At 38.6% G+C, this 20,969-nt stretch overlaps 1 protein-coding gene and 1 non-coding gene across 6 annotated transcripts in view; both read right to left on the bottom strand.

The window, feature by feature from the left end:
* AKAP7 (A-kinase anchoring protein 7) overlaps positions 1-13,317 on the bottom strand; it is a 124,138-nt gene extending 110,821 nt beyond the window's left edge. Inside the window, exons 1-2 of one of the 5 annotated variants that reach the window (XR_011568474.1) lie at positions 12,976-13,317; positions 5,443-5,571 (exon numbers count right to left, since the gene is read on the bottom strand). Coding sequence is in view for 3 of the 5 variants with exons in the window: in XM_070796164.1 (XP_070652265.1) it covers positions 5,443-5,571; positions 12,976-13,222 (376 nt within the window). In the remaining 2 variants the exon portion in view is untranslated. The remainder of the gene's footprint in view (positions 1-5,442; positions 5,572-12,975) is intronic. The other 4 variants (XR_011568476.1, XM_070796164.1, XM_019967435.2 and 1 more) reach the window with 4 other exon arrangements.
* Positions 13,318-18,113: 4,796 nt separating this feature from the next.
* TRNAE-UUC (transfer RNA glutamic acid (anticodon UUC)) lies at positions 18,114-18,185 on the bottom strand. Its single transcript has one exon. It is a non-coding gene; the product is annotated as a tRNA-Glu (tRNA).
* Between the last annotated feature and the right edge of the window lie 2,784 nt (positions 18,186-20,969).

The following is a 20,969-nucleotide window of genomic DNA, read 5'->3' as shown; positions in this document are numbered from 1 at the left end:
ATAAGTCTGACTGCATTGTTACAGGTTAAGACAGAATTAACTGGTCTGTTTGTGCAACCGTTTCTCTATTACACTTCTCAACAACATGCATAATGATTAATATAGTTAAAATGACGTACCTTCACAGAGAATACAAATTTGAAATATAAATTAGCTTCTTTTATACATGTGAGCTTGTCAGAACTTTTATAAGTTCACAGCACTCTCATCCACATTGTCTTGTGTGTGTATGCTCAGTCACGTCCAACTCTTTGCAGCCTCATGGACCGAAGCCTCCCAGGCTCCTCTGTCCATGAGATTTTCCAAGCAAGAATACTGGAGTGGGTTGCCATTTCCTCCTCTGGGGGATCTTCCCAACCCAGGAATCAAACCTGTGTCCTGTGTCTCCTGCATTGGCAGGCAGATTCTTTACCACTAGCACCACCTGTCAAGTATGAGCAGTATATGAATTGCCTCATGGGATGCCCCTGGGTTTTATTTCCATGCAGCTTTTTTCATTTGGAAAATCAAATATGTTGAGCTGCTTGTAAGTTCAGATACATATAAGAAACAGTCCTTACTTTGTAGTAACATGAACTAAACAAACTAACTTTAAACAGAAGCCACAATATAATATGCTAATGAAGTACCACATATTTTAAATCTACTTCTAAATACATTCCAAGCCCACCTCCATCTGTTGTTAGTAAACTGGTACTCAAGAAAAGCAAACCAATTTTAATATAATCTGTGATCTAGAATAACAGAGCCAACTGCTAATTACCTCTGTTCTAATTAAGATATTTTATATTGAAACTGGGCTTCCGGGGTGACGCAATTTGGTAAAGAATCTGCCTACCAATGCAGGAGACACAAGAGATGCAGAAATTAAATAAAGAACGGTGGCCAAACTAATAATCCAGTTGATGTTATAACCTTTAGTTCATCTCAAAATTAACACAGTAGAAAGAGAATCCAGAACCTATAGTCTATCTTTTCTTTTTTCAAACTGCAAACCATTAGTGGGTTATGAAATCACTAGAGAAGATAATTTTTAAAAGTACTTTTCAATAACCAGAATGGACAGATTGGAATGGAAAGGAAAGCAAAACAAAATCACAGAATGGTAAACAGTACCCTGCTTCCGGTACACATAAGTATTACTTTGTGAAATTTCAGTTTTTTACATATATATGTATACCGGGTGGCACTGCAAAATCTACTGCAAAATCTATTTCTTACTTTGAACATAAGACATAGTTTTGCTGTATTTTACTTAATATAAACAGTACTAAGCAGAGGAACAGACCACTGAAGTCTTCAGTATTTTAAGTTGTTTTATAGCTTACCTGTTTAAAACTAAAGAGTCCTCCTGTCTGTAACTACTTATTTTTGCCATTTCAAATGTTCCATAAGTCCATTTTGCAGATATTCAGAGAAGGAAAATCATAATCTCTGAAGATAATAGTTACAATTTATAATAGTTCTAACAATTCCGGTATCATGAGAATGATACACCTGAAAGCCCCCAGTTCAGAATACAACCTCTTGGTAAAAATAAAGTACAGCGTTTTTCTAAATTCCCTTAGCTTCCTTTTATCAATAACTACTAAGCTTTCCTTTGAACTGGATTATCTAAATTTTTTCTTTTGTTAGACATCACAGAGTAAAGTTTAAAATAATCTGGTGTGAGCTGGACAAATAAAGGGGGGAAATAATCCTGTATTTATTGTTATAGCACAGTTTAATTTACAGTTGTAAGTAGTATGCTTGTGTTTTTCTATTTCAGTGAGTCCTGCTGATTTATGGTCAACTTGCTAGACACTTGTTTGCATATCTTCTATGCCTTTCATTAGCAGGTTTATTTGTATGGCCAGGGTATAAAATCCCTTTTTTCCTTACTGAACTTCATTTTATTTATAACTTTTAAATCATAATCTAAGTTCTAAAATACAATTTAATATTATCTTTTTATTTTCCTTAGGTCGGGAAGATCCCCTGGAACAGGGAATGATCACTCCGGTATTCTTGAGAACTCCATGGACAGAGAAACCTGGTGGGCTACAGTCCATGGGGTCACAAAGACTCAGACACAACTGAGTGACCAACACTTTTATTTAATTCATATGAAAAGACAATGAGCAAAGTATTCGAGTAACATCAAGTTTACAATTAAAACATTAAAGATCAATGACAATAGAAGCAAAATGTAGAAAGCTTTGGCCATGTGCCCTGAATCTTTCTCTGGATTATTTAGAGTAACTTTTACTGTTCAGCAGAAAAAAAAGTATTAGTTGTAGTAAAGCTTGTAAACCCATCCCATAAATTTAATTTATTATACTTGTTAATTTTCATAATGATTTCAGTAGCCATTTTAATGTGCTCTAATGAATCTGGTCTTGTTGACAAAGGCTGTAACTCATCCATGCATTGACTCTTTTTTACCTAAAGCACCACGTGTGTCATTTTAATGTAAATTATCTAATTTTCTTAAAGGCTTTTTAATTCTCTCAAAAAACTACAAGGAAATGAATTATGAGAGAAATTAATGTAATGTAGCCCATCTGTTATTGTTGGTTGACTGTTTTTATACTTGCTGTTAGCCAAAACAATGAGTGAATTCAATTTTGCTTTTATATTCTTTTTCTTGCTACGTAAGCCATCAAATCTCTGAAGTAACCATTCTTAAAATCTAAGTATACAACATAGACTATTACCTTCTATATTTCATAGAATTACTCTGAATAAGGACAAGGAAATGGCAACCCACTCCAGTACTCTTGCCTGGAAAATCCCATGGACAGAGGAGCCTGGCGGGCCATGGTCCATGGGGTCGCAGAGAGTCAGACACGACTGGAGTGACTAAGCACTCTGAATAATCTTTAGCAAATTACTAAAACTTTCTAATTTTCTGTGAGAATTAAGCAAAGAAATGTAAAGCATTTAGTGATGGGCTAGAAGCACTCAAAGGTATTATCATAAAATACTGCTTTCAAGGGACACATTCTTACTTATTTTGGCAAAATATTTTGGTAAGATTAAATTAATAAAAACTTATGGAGACAAGTTCTTTGCCATACACAATTGGAAGGACTTTACATTATTAATAAGTTAGTTGAATCCTGTCAACAATCTTATGAGATAGCTACCATTTTATACCAATTTTTGAGATAGTGAAAGTGAGCCCAGACACTGGCTCAAAGCACACAACAGGAAAGTGTAGGAGTAAATTCTGTCCCTTGACAGTCTGACTCCTCAGCCCTCACTTGTAACCGCCTCAGTTTAACACTGTTAGTAAAATCTTGATGGATAACATCAAAAAAAAAAAAAATGAGTTTCTCTACCTCCCTGTTTACTGAATCGATGAAGCACACATCTTTAAAATCAAGTTTCTAACCACAATTCAAAATTTTAATCATATTTTTTCATGAAAAGAATCAAGAGTTCATAAAATTTGAAGATTAGAAAAAGGAATAAAGAAAAAAAATTGTTCAGAAACCTACTATCTTAACACAATCACTAGGAATTTTGGTGACAGATCACCTAAAGTATTTACACAATTGTAAACTAACATTACATATATTCCCCCCTGATTTTTTACTTTGCATTTTATATAGGAAATATTCCCTATGTTTTCAGAAATATTTTCATAATATGCAATTCTATGCTATGTGGGCTTCCCTGGTGGCCCCAGTGGTGAAGAGCCCACCTGCCAATGCAGCAGGCCATGGGTAAGAACCACAGGTTCTATCCCTGGGTCAGGAAGATCCCCTGGAGAAGGGCATGGGAACCCACTCCAGTATTCTTGTCTGGAGAATCCCATGGACAGAGCAGCCTAGGGGGCTACAGTCCCTACGGTTGCAAAGAGTTGCACACAACTGAAGTGACTTGAAATGTTCCCCATTACATAGTTTCTAGAAATATCTGCATAACATATAATTCAATACTATGTAACCTAAAGGCACTGGTATAGCTGAATAAGCTATACCACAGTCTAATGGACATTTGGGTTTTCTGGCAATATTTTTACTACTTAAAAACATTGTGACGCATGTTTATAAATAAAACTTCTTCCCACAAGTAAGACTATGTCCTTACATTAGGAATTCCATGAGTGACTCCACTCCATGTATCAACATTGCTTCAGTTAAGGTCAGTTCAGTCGCTCAGTCGTGTCCACTCTTTGCGACCCCATGAATCGCAGCACGCCAGGCCTCCCTGTCCATCACCAACTCCCAGAGTTCACTCAGACTCACATCCATCAAGTCAGTGATGCCATCCAGCCATCTCATCCTGTCACCCCTTTCTTAAGATCCCAATAAACCCCATTCTAAAAGGACTACTACAACAATACTCTGTCAGAAGCCACAAAGAAATAACCTAAAATCACAGAGTATTATTTTCAAATGATATTCCCAATCTGATAAGTTACAATCATATTTTAATGTACATCCTTTGATACTTATTAAATTGAATAATTTTCCATACATTTATTTACTAACTGAGCTTTATCTTTTACATCCTTTGCCAGGCACCAATCATTTTTTCTTATTTGGGATAAATATTTGCCTCAAGTCCTTTAATAATACAATTTGGAATAAACATTACAGACTTCTCCAATAAATTACAGAGAAATACAAGACACAATTTACAGTTTTTTAAAAACTGACAATTTACACTTTTTTAAAAACCAACTCAAGACAATCACTTACTAGACCAAATACTAAGATTCAATCTTTATTTGACATACATTTTTCTGTTAAAATTTTTTTTCAAGTAAATGAGGTTTTAATCAATCCTTTAAAATACTTAAGATCTGAAGTATTTTTAACATACAACTTAACAGTATTAACTAATGAGTACATAATAACATGGTGATTTCCAGTATCTCTAAAATCTACAATAATTACAAAACTGGACTTAGAATTCAGTGAGGTAAAATAAGGATTATGATCATTTCAGTGAGGAGAACCGAATGCCCCATTTAGGAAAGACCTATGACTGAAAGAAAGAAAACTCACTGAACGACTCTGTTTTGAACCTTGATTTAAGTTAAGGTTAACTTAACCTTATCATCTAACTTAACCTTAGTTCATAGTTAATGATTACGATCATCTTGAGAGTTGTTACTGTTGTTTAGTCACTAAATCGTGTCCATCTCTTTGGCAACCCCAGACTGTAGCCCACCAGACTCCTCTGTCCATGGGATTTTCCAGGCAAGATTACTAAAGTGGGTTGCCATTTACTTCTCCAAGGGATCTTCCTGACCCAGGGATTGAATTCACATCTCCTGCATTGGCAGGCGGATTCTTTACTATGGAGCCAAACAATTATTAATTAACAACCCAAACTCAAAAACATAACAATACTTAAGGTAAAATAATTTATTAAAAAAATATATATATATCACTAAATTTACTGTTCACTGCTTCTAAACACATATTTATTTAATAAAGTACTTACTTTCACTATCATCTTTAATATCTATGGTAGCAAATGGCAAATCCACCAGAAAATCCATGGTGTTGGCTTCAAATTCTTCTGACATTTCTTGTTTGCTTGATACACTTTCACATTCATTGGAATTCACCCCTATAACATAACAAAAAGAAAACTGTATTATTTTTATTTATTTTTTAATTCATATCCTAAGCTAAAGCACGGAGAAGGAAATGGCAACCCACTCCAGTGTTCTTGCCTGGAGAATCCCATGGACAGAGAAGCCTGGTAGGCTGCAGTCCGTGGGGTCACACAGAGCTGGACACGACTGAAGCGACTTGGCGGCAGCGGCGGCAAGCTAAAGCAACTCAACTAACTGAACTCAATATAAATTAACATCTGTTAAGAAATGGTAAAATTAGTATTCAAACATACTGTAAACTACTTATTTAGTTATACCATATGCTAAATTTCTATAAACCCATTTTTATGTTAAACAACTTTAATAATTTCCTGAAGCACAGTACTTAACTCAGGATTAAAGTTGAGTTAATCAACAAACCTCAAGATCCTTTATAAGACACATTTTCTTAACTTCAAAACTACATTTTTCACATAACTTCTGAACACAAGCCAACAAGATTTTGGCAATCTCTACCATGTTTATTTGTTAACAACATCAATTATGTGTTCTCATCTGTACAAGCTCTGACTTTTATTTTTCCTTATGGAAAGATTGAAAATTTTTTTTCATTCCATATTAACATGGGAAATTCAAACATTAAAATTCACACATTAAAAATACATAGCTCTAAATATGCTTTTCTAGAAATTCAGTGGTTAAAAGCAAAAAGATCTTATAGTTTCCCTGATAGCTCTTCCAAAGACATGTCCTAATACTAGAGTGACATTTCACACCTGGTCCTTGTTTTTTTGTTTTCTTTTTTGTTTTGTTTTGTTTTCTTATTATGAGTAGAACAATTATATGCCTCAGGAGGAGGTTAGGGGAAAAGGGTGTCTGTTTAAACTGATAAAGTCAATTGCTAAACTTATCAGCTGGTGGTCTCCCCATACCATTACCCTTCATGCTTTTAGACACAAACGTTGTTTGAACCAGAATTGAACAAAATCCTGGGATACTTACATAATTTTTATTCTATATATTGACTAACAATTAATTTACCATTGAAGATATTAAAGAAGTCATTTATTTCATTGTTATAATCCTCTATTTTCATATATCAGACCTTTAAAACCACACTCCATTAAGAATGTGGCTTACAATACACAAGATAATAAATATTCATCATAAGTTATAGTTAACATAAGCCAAAAAAACTAAATTTTTATTGTAATTTCAGTAATCTTTAATATTATTTACAGACACACACCCTACACACAGGCACACACACATACCTATTTTGTAGATAAAAGCAAAAAATGACAGCTAAAACCTTTTTATTGCTGATTTTTTTATATCAACTAGTCATGTTCAACACCAAAATCAAAAAAGTTAATAGTACACTCTTAATAATGCTATTTATTTATACTACAGTTCAAACCTTATTAAGCTTGAGTGCCTGGCATGCAGGTGTTCAACAAGTGTTAGTTTACCATGAATCTATTCACAGCTATTGAAATATGTGAGAACAAGTAAATGTTTCCTTTCTATTTTTACACTTGTGTTGAAAAATACACAGCTTATATTTAAACAAAAGTTTTAATAAATCAATACATACCTATATTTGGGGCAAATGCACCTACACTGAAAAGATCATCACTAATCACTTAGCTTACACAACACTATAAATAAAATGTTTAAAGGTTTTTACATTTTTTAAAAAATAAATAAAATTCTTGAATGCAATGGTATGTCAAAATCAACAAGAGTCTAGAACTTGAAACACAAAATTTTTTCTATTAAATTACCTAATAGCTGAAAACCTTTTTGTAGATATTAATTATTAACAGGCTTTCCTGGTGGCTCAGACTTGGTAAAGAATCTGCCCATATTGTGGGAGACCTAGGTTCGATCCCTAGGTTGGGACGATTCCCTAGAGAAGGAAATGGCAACCGACTCCAGTATTCTTGCCTGGGAAATCCCATACACAGAGGGGCCTGGTGGCCTACAGTCCATGGTGTTGCATGAATTATTAACTCAGCAATAAGAGAATACCACTTGCAAGTAACTCTTGGAACTCCATGTTCTATGGTCATCCTATAGAACAATGTCTCTCAACAGGGCTCAAATCTGAAACACTTCCTCCAGTTCTCTAAGCTCCAGTGTTTTGGCAAAGGTTGGCAGATATGAATTAAACACATCCACATCCAGCCCCATCACTTCATGGCAAATAGAAGGGGAAAAATGGAAACAGTGACAGACTTTATTTTCTTGGGCTCCAAAATCACTGCGGAAGGTGACTGCAGCCATGAAATTAGAAGACGATTGCTCCTTGGAAGGAAAGCTACGACAAACCTAGAGAGATAACAATTTGTCAACAAAAGACCCTATAGTCAAAGTCATGATTTTTCCAGTAATCACGTACAGATGTGAGAGTTGGAATATTAAGAAGGCTGAGTGTCAAAGAATTGCTGCTTTTGAACTGTGGTGCTGGAGAAGACTCTTAAGTGTCCCTTGGACAGCAAGGAGATCCAATCAGTTCATGCTAAAGGAAATCAACCCTGAATATTCATTGGAAGGACTGATGCTGAAGCTGAAGCTCCAATACTTTGACACCTGATGCCAAAGTATTATGCATTATTAAGAGTGTACTATTAATTTTTTTGATTTTGGTGTTGAACATGACTAGTTGATATTAAAAAAATCAGCAATAAAAAGGTTTTAGCTGTTGTTTTTTGCTTTTATCTACAAAATAGGTATGTGTGTGTGCCTGTGTGTAGGGTGTGTGTTTGTAAATAGTATTAAAGGTTACTGAAATTACAATAAAAATTTATTTGGCTTATGTTAACTATAACTTATGATGAATATTTATTATCTTGTGTATTGTAAGCCATATTCTTAATGGAGTGTGTTTTTAAAGGTCTGATATATGAAAATAGAGGATTATAACAGAATGAAATAAATGACTTCTTTAATATCTTCAATGGTAAAGAGCCAACTCACTGGAAAAGACCCTGATGCTGAGAAAGACTGAAGGCAGAAGAGAAGAGGGCGACAGAGGATGAGATGTTTGGATGACATCACTGACTCAACGAACGTGAGTTTGAGCAAACTCCAGGAGATAGTTGAAAGACAGGGAAGCCTGGCATGCTGCAGTCCACGGGGTAGCAAAGAGTCAGACACACCCAAGCAAGCCACTGAACAACAATCATAACGATATTTTCTTTTACAGAAGTACAAATTTTTGTTTTGGAAAAATTGCCTTAAAATAACCAACCTTCGGACTTCCCTGGTGGTACAGTTTTGTAAGAATCTGCCTGCCAATGCAGGGGGCATGGGTTTGATCCCTGGTCCAGGAAGATTCCACACGCCTCAGGGCAACTAAACTCAACTCATGCGCCACAAGCAACAATGCCCCTGCACTAGGACCATTGAGCTGGAGCTCTAGAACCTGCTAGCAGCAACTACCGAGCCTGTACTCTCTAGGACCTATGAGCCACAACTACTGAGCCTGTGCGCCATAACTTCTGAAGCCCAGGTGCCTACAGCCTGTGCTAAACAAAAAGAGAAGCTACTGCAATGAGAAGCCTGTGTACCGCAAGGAAGAGTAGCCCCAGCTCTCTGCAACTAGATAAGTCTGCGTGCAACAAGGGATCCAGCATAGCCAGAAATAAATAAAATCATAACCAACCTTGAAATAAAGGACTTAAACTATAAATTGATCATTGTGAGTATTTAAAATTTGGTTTAACTATTGTTAAAATTCTTTTGTACAAATCCAAGTAAGAGTAATGTTGCTAAGTGAATTAATACCGTAAAGATACGGTGAGGGGGACTTCCCTGCAGTTCAGTGGCTAAGACTCTGAGATGCCAATGTAGGGGTAAGGGTTAGATCCCTAGTATGGCAGCTAGGATCCCACAAGCTGAATGGTGTGGCCAAAAACAAAAGAGGTAAAACTGGTTAACCACTACTAGCATAACAACAATATCTAACATTTGAGCAAGTGTCTATGCCAGGCATTGCTGGAAGCACTTTACAGAAGATGGTAACTCCCTTAACCATGTTATAAGGGTAATATTAAACTCTTTTCACAGACTAGCCAATTAAGCAACGTGCCTCAGGTTACAGGTCTTGGGGCTAGAATTTGAATCCAGTTACTCAACCCCCAAAACCTGCCAGCAACAGCACTGCTGGAAAGTTCACATACACAGTTTATATTATAATATACACAGTTTATATAATATAATACACCCAGATATCTGCCTGGTATCTGTTCTGGTTAAGAAGAGCATTTTCATTTTAAAGAGGGGATATAAGAATGCATATGCACTTGTACTATGTGTATAATTATATACAAAAAAGCTGACATAGTTGTACTCAATACATTTCTGCTATTCAAATATTTCAAATAGAATCATTACTTTTATAAGAAAACAATTAATGCATATGCTTCAGTTCAGTTCAGTTGCTCAGTCATGTCCCACTCTTTGCAACCCCATGAATCGCAGCATGCCAGGACTCCCTGTCCATCACCAACTCCAGGAGTTCTCTCAAACCCACGTCCATCGAGTCGGTGATGCCATCCAGCCATCTCATCTTCTGTTGTCTTCTTTTCCTCCTGCCCCCAATCCCTCCCAGCATCAGAGTCTTTTCCAATGAGTCAACTCTTCGCATGAGGTGGCCAAAGTACTGGAGTTTCAGCTTCAGCATCATTCCTTCCAAAGAATACCCAGGGCTGATCTCCTTTAGAATGGACTGGTTGGAACACCTTGCTGTCCAAGGAACTCTCAAGAGTCTTCTCCAACACCACAGTTGAAAACTATCAATTCTTCGGCGCTTAGCTTTCTTCACAGTCCAACTCTCACATCCATACATGACTACTGGAAAAACTATAGTCTTGACTAGACGGACCTTTGTTGGCAAAGTAATGTCTCTGCTGAAAAGAGATATGCTATCTAGGTTGGTCATAACTTTCCTTCCAAGAGTAATCATCTTTTAATTTCATGGCTGCAGTCACCATCTGCAGCAATTTTGGAGCCCCAAAAAATAAAGTCTGACACTGTTTCCACTGTTTCCCCATCTATTTCCCATGAAGGGATGGGACCAGATGCCATGATCTTCGTTTTCTGAATGTTGAGCTTTAAGCCAACTTTTTCACTCTCCACTTTCACTTTCATCAAGAGGCTTTTTAGTTCCTCTTCACTTTCTGCCATAAGGGTGGTGTCATCTGCATATCTGAGGTTATTGATATTTCTCCTGGTAATCTTGATTCCAGCTTGTGCTTCTTCCAGCCCAGCGTTTCTCATCATGTACTCTGCATGTAAGTTAAATAAGCAGGGTGACAATATACAGCCTTGACGTACTCCTTTTCCTATTCGGAACCAGTCTGTTGTTCCATGTCCGGTTCAAACTGTTGCTTCCTGACCTGCATATAGGTTTCTCAAGAGGCAGGTCAGGTGGTCTGGTATTCCCATCTCTTTCAGAATTTTCCACAGTTTATTGTGATCCACACAGTCAAAGGCTTTGGCATAGTCAATAAAGCAGAAAAAGATGTTTTTCTGGAACTCTCTTGCTTTTTGATGATCCAGGGGATGTTGGCGTATGTTTAAAATACATTATAAAATTGTACATGAAGTATACAGTAATATTCAAATACATGTGTACTTACACAAATGACTTCATCAAAGACAAACCAACAGAAGAAAAAAGAATAGTCTGCCCTTCCTCACACAAATTGTAAGTTTCCTATCTGGATAACAAAGCACAACTTTATTAAGCAAAATTCTCTTCTACTCACTCTACTAGGTAGGTATATTCCCCAAGAAGGTATATCCAATATTCCTGCCTGGGAAATCCCAGGGACAGGAGCCTGTTGGGCTATACAGTCCATGGGGTCAAAAAACAGTTGACAGGGCTTAGCAACTAAACAATAGATATATAGTTGGTATAGTTCCCAAGAATCAGTGGAAAGGGTCAGTTCCATCATCCATGCCAGTTCTGGCCTAGCTACTAAAAATAGAAACATCTTACAGCTGGAGAAATGTTGACAGCTGTCAACAAGTCACTTGACCTCCATGCTTTGGTTTCCACATTATGAAAAAAGGAACAAAAGTACAACCCAAATTACTAGCCAGAAATGGACAAAGTAAGCTAATAATATCTGAAACGCAATGTAAAAAGGCATTAAACTCCACAAACATCTTAAAAGTATGCTACCCGCATCCTCAATTCCAAGGCCACACACTGAAGGAACTGGGGTGGGAAACCCTTCTCTTTGACACTGACAAGTTTCCCTTTATAACTGCATCTCAAAAATTCCCATCGTCAGCATTGACCTCCCAAGGTCTTCATCATTTAATTCCCTCAACAATTGTAAACATATTTACACTAGTTAACAATTACATAACATTTTAAGATTTTCATGCTCTTTATATCTATGCGGTGGCTCAGACGCTAAAGCGTCTCCTACAATGCGGGAGACCCGGGTTCAAATCCTGGGTCGGGAAGATCTCCTGGAAAAGGAAATGGCAACCCACTCCAGTATTCTTGCCTGGAGAATCCCATGGACAGAGGAACCTGGTAGGCTACAGTCCATGGAGTCGCAGAGTCGGACACCACTGAGCGACTTCACTTTCACTTTCATTTTCATGCGTTTATATTTCAAAAATCTCACATGAAAAATACTTGAAAGTCTCTCAGTTGTGTCCCACTCTTTGTGACCCCGTGGACTGTAGCCCACCAGGCTCCTCCGTCCGTGGGATTCTCCAGGCAAGAATACTGGAGTGGGTTGACATTTCCTTCATAGAAGAGCACCTTTTCTCTAATTGGCTTGTCGGTGCCTTTCACCAAAAGTCCAACCCCTAACTCGCTCTACCCACCAACATCAGTTCACAGTAAATGCGGACATGAACTGGAAACTCATTCTGAGCCCTACTGCAGATCTGGCGCCAATTTAGAAAGGTCACTTCCACACCGAGAATAAAATCCTACGAGGAAAACCTAAGTGCGGTGGTTCAAGCCTTTGTTTGTGATAAAGTATAAAAACGAAGCTTTTTCTAGATTTTGCTGATACACAAACACCGTCAGAGGGTATGTGTCGGCAAGAAGTTTCTAAAAGGTTAGAAGATCATCGGGAAAGAAAAGTGAAACTTAGAATGGGTTCACACTCCCGGCCTCCCGTCGCACCAACAGTGCGTGCATTAACAAAAACACTCGCTGACAGGCAGCACTGATCATACCGGGTGGTACCGGGTTCCCTAAGGCTACACCGAATTCCGCGGAGGCGGGGGAGAGGAGCCCCAGAGCAGGGCGGGCGTGGGATCGCGCTCCAAGCGCTGGGGGCGCAGGCGGGGCGGCAAGGCCGGGCCCTCCCGGCGGCCGAGCCGAGCCCACGCCCCCAAACTCCAGTCGCCCCACACCGCCCGCCCGAGCTCACCAGCTCCGGGGAGCTCCATGCAGGCGGCGTTGGCGGGCGACGGGTCTCCGCAGGCGACGACTGCCGGGCGCTGCGACCACGGGCTAAGGGCGAGGAGGGGACGGAGGCGGGGCGGAGGACTGGCGCGCGGCGCGCGGGGGCGGGGCAAAGGGCGGTGGTAGCGGCTGGCGCCCGGGGCTCGGGCCGCGGCGACCAGACCTGCAGAGGCGCCGAGCCCCCAGAGCCGCAGTCCTCGAAGTAGCTGCATGCCCAGGCCGGGCGCCCAGAACGAGCGGAAAGGGCCGAGCCGATGCACCCGCAGTACCCGGATTCTTGCGAGCGACGCAGGCCAATTGCGGGGAGGGCGGGGGCCTCCTCTCTGCGCGGCGACGCTCCGCCCCCGACCCCGCCTCCGCCCTGGACCCCGCCTCCGCTCCTGGGAGGGGCACTCTGCGGTCTTTGGCCGGGCCGAATTATCTCCAGTAGTGCTGCCGTTCCCATCCCAGGCTTCCAGGGGTGAGATTGGTCGCTGACTGAAAGCATTCCCTGATTGGAGTCTCCTGAGGATCCATGTTTTTAGTTTTGCAAAGAGTTTTCAAAACATAGAATTCTGATTACAGAATATTTGAGAAGAGGGAGATATATACAGGAACGACACCTTGCTTTATAGGGGGGGGGGGGGGGGGAAAGCCAAATTGTGGCAGTCTCAAAGTTTTAACAGTGGTTTCATGCCTAGAAATTAAATGGAAAACAGCTACTTGTATTTGCAGATTGAAGCAATAATATGAGTAAAATGGAAAGAAAAGTACTTGGGTTTTTTTTTTCAGACTTTCAGCTTTAGATCAGAATTTAACTGGAGTTTTCTTTTAAGTGCAAAGAAACCTTGCAGTAAGAAAATCAGGTGTGTCTCTCAACAAATTAATGTAGCCTATTTTACGAGAGACAACACTTATCTTGAATACATCCTAAAATGGAGATGAAGCAAGGACCTCAGTCATAATAGTTGACATTAAAACCGTACACAAAAAGTCATAAACCTCATTATCCTGGTCGCAAAATAATTCTAGCAAATTGGATATTTGGTTTGCACGCCCATGCCCATAGTAATTATGAACTGATTCCGCTAAAGTCTGCTCTGTTCTGAGGGTGTGCAGGTGAATAGACAAGTCTTTTTCTCAAGGAGTTGGTCATCTAATAGCTGAGAATTAAACATGCTGCTGCTGCTGCTAAGTCGCTTCAGTCATGACTCTGTGCGACCCCATAGACAGCAGCCCACCAGGCTCCCCCGTCCCTGGGATTCTCCAGGCAAGAACACTGGAATGGGTTGCCATTTCCTTCTCCAATGCATGAAAGTGAAAAGTGAAAATGAAGTCTTTCAGTCGTGTCCGACTCTTAGCGACCCCATGGGCTGCAGCCTGCCAGGCTCCTCTGTCCATGAGATTTTCCAGGCAAGAGTACTGGAGTGGGTCGCCATTGCCTCCTCTGGAATTAAACATGAGTAATTGCAATAAGCAATAAACTAAAAGCTGCAAAAAAAGAAATCCACAGTCAACAGTTGAATGGGCTTAAAATATGCCACTTTAGCATTAAGATTATTTTTGGAGGCAACCAAGAAACATGCTGAAGAACTGTCTGCCCTTCCCTTTCTGCCTAATACCAGAGCATCAATTTTACTTTGTGAAACTGACATAAATTTCCACTTGTAGAGGCAGTCCTAAGCACTGGATTGCTAGGCAATTCCCCTTGAAGGCACAAACTGTTTTAGTGTTTGATTTCCCAAGGGCATAGAGGTTATTCAATGAATAGTTGTTGAATGAATGAATAAAATTTTATAACCATCAGATCTTGCACCTATTTGTTAGAAAAAAAAGCAACACACCCAAATGAATTTCAAAAAAAAAAGACAGTATCATGGGTAATCTTAATGTCATAAAGCTTCACCAGCCTGAGGCTAAAAATCAGTTGCTATTAACACTAGTATCTAAATCTGGATAGTTGAATTAACATATTTGCTCAAGCCAGAACTCCAGCCCTTAGTGAAATCCCTCCAGAATACATCTAGTGTTCTACACTGTGCCTAACATCACTAGTGAATCTTCCAGGCTGCAACCCATGCCCAAGCTTCATTTCAGTGATCCAGTCTTCTTTCCAGAAGTCCTCTGTCCTCACCAGAGACCTGCTGATTGGTAGTTCACTTGGTCATGGTGGATCCTCTCTGTCCTCAAGGTGACAATCTCTTGCAAATGAACAGACCAGTTCATCCTCCATGTGCTATGCTGCGTAGTAGATAGGGCACAGTGACTAATGTCAGGAGGATGATTTGGACTTCTGAGAGTTACAGAATTCATTGAGATAGCATGTTCCTTTTGTTAAAAACAAAACAACAAGCCCAGAATGGAGTTGCTTATATTAAGCCCCATATTACCAGAGATTTAGAGTTTCTATTTTCCCAGAAATGGAATATTAAACCAGTCAATTAGGAACTGTCTGATCAGCACTAGCTAGTTAATCTGCCTGATAAATCCCTCCCATCCCCTAAAGGAAAGTAACCTTGCAATTTGTGATTGTTGTTTAGTCACTAAGTCGTGTCCAACTCTTTTGTGGTACCATGGACTATATCTCACCAGGCTCCTTGGTCCATGGGATTTCCCAGGTAAGAATACTGGAGTGGGTTGCCATTTCCTTCTCCAGGGGATCAAACTCACATCTCTTGCGTTGGCAGGCAGATTCTTTATCACTGAGCTATCAGGGAAGCCCAACTTTGCAATAACCAACTCAGGTTTTTGTGTAGTATAACTTTCTTGTTCACACTCCTTCTACCTGTAAAAACCTTTCATTTTGTACCATTCCTTGGAGCTCCTAACTGCTAGATTAGTTGTTACTAGATTTGAATCAATTTTTGCTCAAAAAACTCAAAATTTGTAATATGCCTCAGTTTATCTTTAAACAGTTCACATTCACCTCTTTTTCTCCCCCAGATAACAGTGTACACTGTCAAGATAACTAGATTGGAAGGGTTCCAGTTCAAACTGCCATACTTTTCCTGTACCTGCACCCACCTCTGACCTCTGACCTTCAAGACCTGCTGCTAAATTGGCATATTTGTTCTGCAAGTCTTCTTCTGTATGGTGAGTTCTCTCTTTAGTTCTCGCATTCTCTTTTGTGATACTGAAACAGGACAGAAGAGGGTAGGCACAACCTTTAAAAGAATGGCATAGCCCAAGGACATATAAGCTGATTAAAATCAAATAGGTCCAAGATGGTGGACAAGTTGACTTCCACTAGACCTTGGGCCACTGTTCTCCTTGCTTGGCCCTTCAATAAATCTTTCCCTGCTTTAACTCTGATGTTTTGGTTTGTTTGGCCTCACTCTGCATCTGGCACATGAACTTGCATTTGGTAACAGGAGAATAAAGTCATGCAGTTCTACAGAAAAGTGAAAGTGAAGTCACTCGGTCGTGTCCAACTCTTCATGACCCTATGGACTGCAGCCCACCAGCCTCCTCCATCCATGTGATTTTCCAGGCAAGAATGCTGAAATGGGTTGCCATTTCCTTCTCCAGGGAATCTTCCTGACCCAGGGATGGAACCCAGGTCTCCCACATTGCAGGTAGATTGTTTACCACCTGCGCCACCCAATAGAAAGTCAACTGAGACTTTTGATGACCCACAGTGACTCCAGATGACATTTCATTTTGTTGGAAGAAGGACATATGCTTAACAATAAAACGTGTATGCTTTTCAACTAATGCTTGAGTATAGAATTTAAGAAATCATTGTTTAGTTCATTAAAAAATAATAAAGGGGCAGGGGTGGGAGATAGGAGGGAGGATCAAGAGAGAGGGCATATATGTAAACCTATGGCTGATACATGTTGATGTATGCCAGAAACCAACACAATATTGTAAAGCAATTATCCTTCAGTTTAAAATAAATAAATTTTTTTTAATAATAATAAAGGGGCAAAGGGAGGCTATGTTTATTACATTAAAAAAAAAAAGAAATCACTACCCCTATTTCATAAGGGCTTCCTAGGTGGTGCTACGGGTAAAGAACAAGCCTGCAAATGCAGGAGACATAAGAAACGGGGGTTCGATCCTTGGGTTGGGAAGATCCTCTGCAGAAGGAAATGGCAACCCACTTCAGGATTTTTGCTTGGAGAATCCCATGGACAAAAGAGCCTGGCAGATTACAGTCCATAAGATCGCAAAGAGTCAGACACAGCTGAAGTGACTTAGCATCCCTATTTCATAATAGTTTTATTTCAGTAACCAAATACAGTTAAAGGATCTGATAATATTAAGTATCAGGATAAACATTTTAAATTATTTTAAATATTTCTGACTTCAAATTTCTAATTTATGTAAATAAATTTTACTGTTTTATGCAATTTTTCAATTCGGAAAAGCTCATGGAATAACTAAAATTATCTATAATACATCAACCAGAAGTCTATCTCTCTAGATACATATATGCATACACACACCACTATAGTATATATTTATAAAAATAGAATTATATTGTATATTGCTTTGTAGCCTGCTTTGTTTTTTGTAACATATTGTGACAAATATTTCATGTTATTAAGTTCTAAATTTTCAATGACTGCATATTGAATCTTTATATAAATGTACCCAATGTATTTGATCAGTTGCCTATTGATTATCATTGTTCAGCTTCATTTAAACACATCTCAGTTTTTTCATTACTAAAAATAGCTCTATGATAAAACTTTATTCTATAAATCTTTGTATATATATATATATTTTATTATTTCCTTAAAATAAATTCCCAGAAAGAGACTTGATAGGTAAAAGATTATAAATCATTTTAAGGCTTTTGAAATATATATTACCAAATTATCCACCAATTTTCATGCTTACAAGCAGTTTATGAAATTCTAATTCTCTCCTCATTTTTCATTTGAAAGGTACAAAGGCTTGTTAATTTAACTTGAATTTTGTTCATTGTAAATGAATTTGGATATTGTTTTATGTATTTAATAACCATTTGCATGTCTTTTATAAAAAAAAAGTTTTGCTTATTTTTCTTCCAGGTTGTTTATCTTTTTCGACTATATCATAAAAACCTGGGTATTTATTAATGATTTTTTTTTTTTTTTTTTTTTTGGCCATGCTGTGTGGCTTGCATGATCCTAATTCCCTGACCAAGGATTGAACCTGGGCCCCAGCAGTGAAACTGCCAAGTCCTAACCACTGGACCATCAGGGAATTCCCTATTTATTAAAGATTCTTTTAATGATTTTAAAGCCTTTGTCATATATATTGAAAACCTTTTCTCTAATTTGTCATTTGCATTTTAATTTGTGTACAGTAGCTTTTAGCATGGAGAATTTGAAAGTTTGCATATAGTCTTATGTATTAATTTTCCTTAGTGATTAGATTTCTCTGCTGTAACAATTAAAAATATTTTCCTTTCTAGGGACTATTTATGGAGACTTTTCCATCTTTATTTCTTTAATATTTCACTCTTTATGAATCTGGAATGTATGTTATTTATTCCATAGGTAATTTTTCCCTCCAAAGTCGCCAACTGCTCCATTGCCATTTCTCTTTTTATATTTATTTGCCTATTTGCTTGTGCCAGGTCTCAGCTGCAGCATGCATGATCTTTAGTTGCAGCATGGAAACTCTTAGTTGCAGAATGTAGGCTCTAGTTCACTGACCAACGATCGAACCTGGGCCCCCTGCATTGGGAGACAGAGTCTTAGCCACTGGGGTACCAGGGAAGCCACTCCATTGCTATTTCTTGACAAAAAAATCCACAGTCAAGCACTTCCAGGTCCTTTCCCCACACAAAACATCCTTTTTTTGTCAGATCTTGTCAGGTCATACTTTCAGTCAATTAATCTCACAACTAAACTGTGCTAATGTACTAATAATTCTCTATGAATTATTTTGTGAAAATACTGTATACACCACAGCTACTTTAGTGTCATTTAACTGCTTAATTTCTATTTAACAATTATCATTATCTAAATTGTATTATTCAGCTACTCACTTTTCATCTGTCTTTCCTACTAGAATGCAAATTCCATGAGAGTAAGGATATTGTAGTGCTCATTCAGAGTCTAGCACACAGACATATCCAAATAAATATTCATTGAATAAGTTATTTATTTGATGAATTGATGAAAGATTGAACCTGATCCTAAGGAGATGAATAACGGGAGTCAAGGATGGAGATTTGGGAGGTCTGACAGCCTTTGCCTGCTGTTTTGCCTATTCATAAGATTAGCAATGCCTGTGGACATTTACTTCAATCATCGTAAAGTTACACATATTTGGATATTAAGTCTGCATTCACATAGCTAATTCACCTCCAAAGCATGACTTCTGAAACACAGGAATACAGTAAGTAATTAGTAATTTCAAGTACTAATGATTGGCACTCTGCTTCTTCCCAACCAAAAAAAAGAGAAAAGAAAATAAGCAAACCCCATTAAAACTATTGTCACAAGTTGTAGATAATCTGGGCAACCAATAATATGCCACAAATCTGTTGACCAAAATAATTATATACTGTCTCAAGCTTCAAATTTGTGCAGAAATAGAACTTACTTATTAAAGTGAATACTTGTTTAATAACAGAATGCCAACTGAAGAAGGACACCTTTGTGAAAGATGAATGTTTTTCTGAAATTGTGTCATACAGGAAATTATCTTGATGCAAAGTGGCCTTCAAGTCTTCTACTGGGCAAGCTAGTGCCGAGGTCATGGAACAGAAACATTTCCAAACCAAATTAAAATGCTCATGGCACAGAGTTTATCTGATCAATTTAAAACTACAGTAAGGAAAAAGGGGCAAGAAAAAGAGTACATTAATAGACTTAGAGTTGGGTGTGACTTGGGTGATGGGCTGTACTACCTGCGTCTTAGAGTGTGCAGTGTTCATGCACGCTGTCTCTCTCTGCTGCTCCGTCAGCTTTCTCTCCTTATGGTGTGGTTTCTCTTCTTATGATAACCAGAATTGAGGATCAAGCAATCTCTAGCATATTCCTTAAGCCACTGACACACCTGCTCTGATGGAAAGATACAGGGACAAGTATTCCTGGCCACAGGTTCCTGGTATACATCTAACGCCTCGTGATTTTTAGATACTTCTTGGTTCTTCCATTCCTTGAACACGCATCTACATTTAACATGTACATGCTTCGCTTGCTTGGAGAAGGAAATGGCAAACCACTCCAGTACTCTTGCCTGGAAAATTCCATGGACGGAGGAGCCTGGTAGGCTGCAGTCCATGGCGTTGCTAAGAGTTGGACCGGACTGGGCGACTTCACTTTCACTTTTCACTTTCATGCATTGGAGAAGGAAATGTCAACCCACTCCACTGTTCTTGCCTGGAGAATCCCAGGGACGGGGGAGCCTGGTGGGCTGCTGTCTATGGGGTCACACAGAGTCGGACACGACTGAAGCGACTTAGCAGCAGCGGCAGCAGCTTCACTTGCTAACCACTGATCTGTACGTAATATATCTTCATTCATTCATTCCATCTTTTCTTCTGTAACAGAGGAAATGATTATATTGTAATTGTTTTGTAATAGATCTGAACATTCTCAAACAATACAACATGGGCATATTAGAAATCTCTAACCCAATTCTCTGACTGGTTAATATGCTGCTGTATTACCAAACCTTCATAACTCACCTTGGATTTCAACTTAGCATCAGAAAACCTCCAGAAAGTCTGACCTTAACTTCTAGGTTTCATTTAATTCTCCTGGTAGTGAATAGCTCTGATTCTGTTTCCAAGGAAACAATAAAAGGAAAAAGTTGTTTACCTGTTTAAATTTTCCCTTCAGTTCTAAGATTTGTGATTTTCCCACCCAGTTGGCTCCTTATTAAAACTCATTTACTCAGAATGTATCTTTTTTTTTCCTCCTTATTTTTCTTAATTCCTTAAATAGAGAGAGAGAGAAAATGAGGGAAACGGCAGCAGTGGAGTCCCTTTGGCTATGTGTTTATCTGAAGGTCTCAGCCCACTTGGCCTAT

This window comes from Bos indicus, chromosome 9 (assembly GCF_029378745.1).
Source record: "Bos indicus isolate NIAB-ARS_2022 breed Sahiwal x Tharparkar chromosome 9, NIAB-ARS_B.indTharparkar_mat_pri_1.0, whole genome shotgun sequence".
Classification (NCBI taxonomy): Eukaryota; Metazoa; Chordata; class Mammalia; order Artiodactyla; family Bovidae; genus Bos; species Bos indicus.
This window is presented reverse-complemented; position numbering and strand designations above follow the sequence as displayed.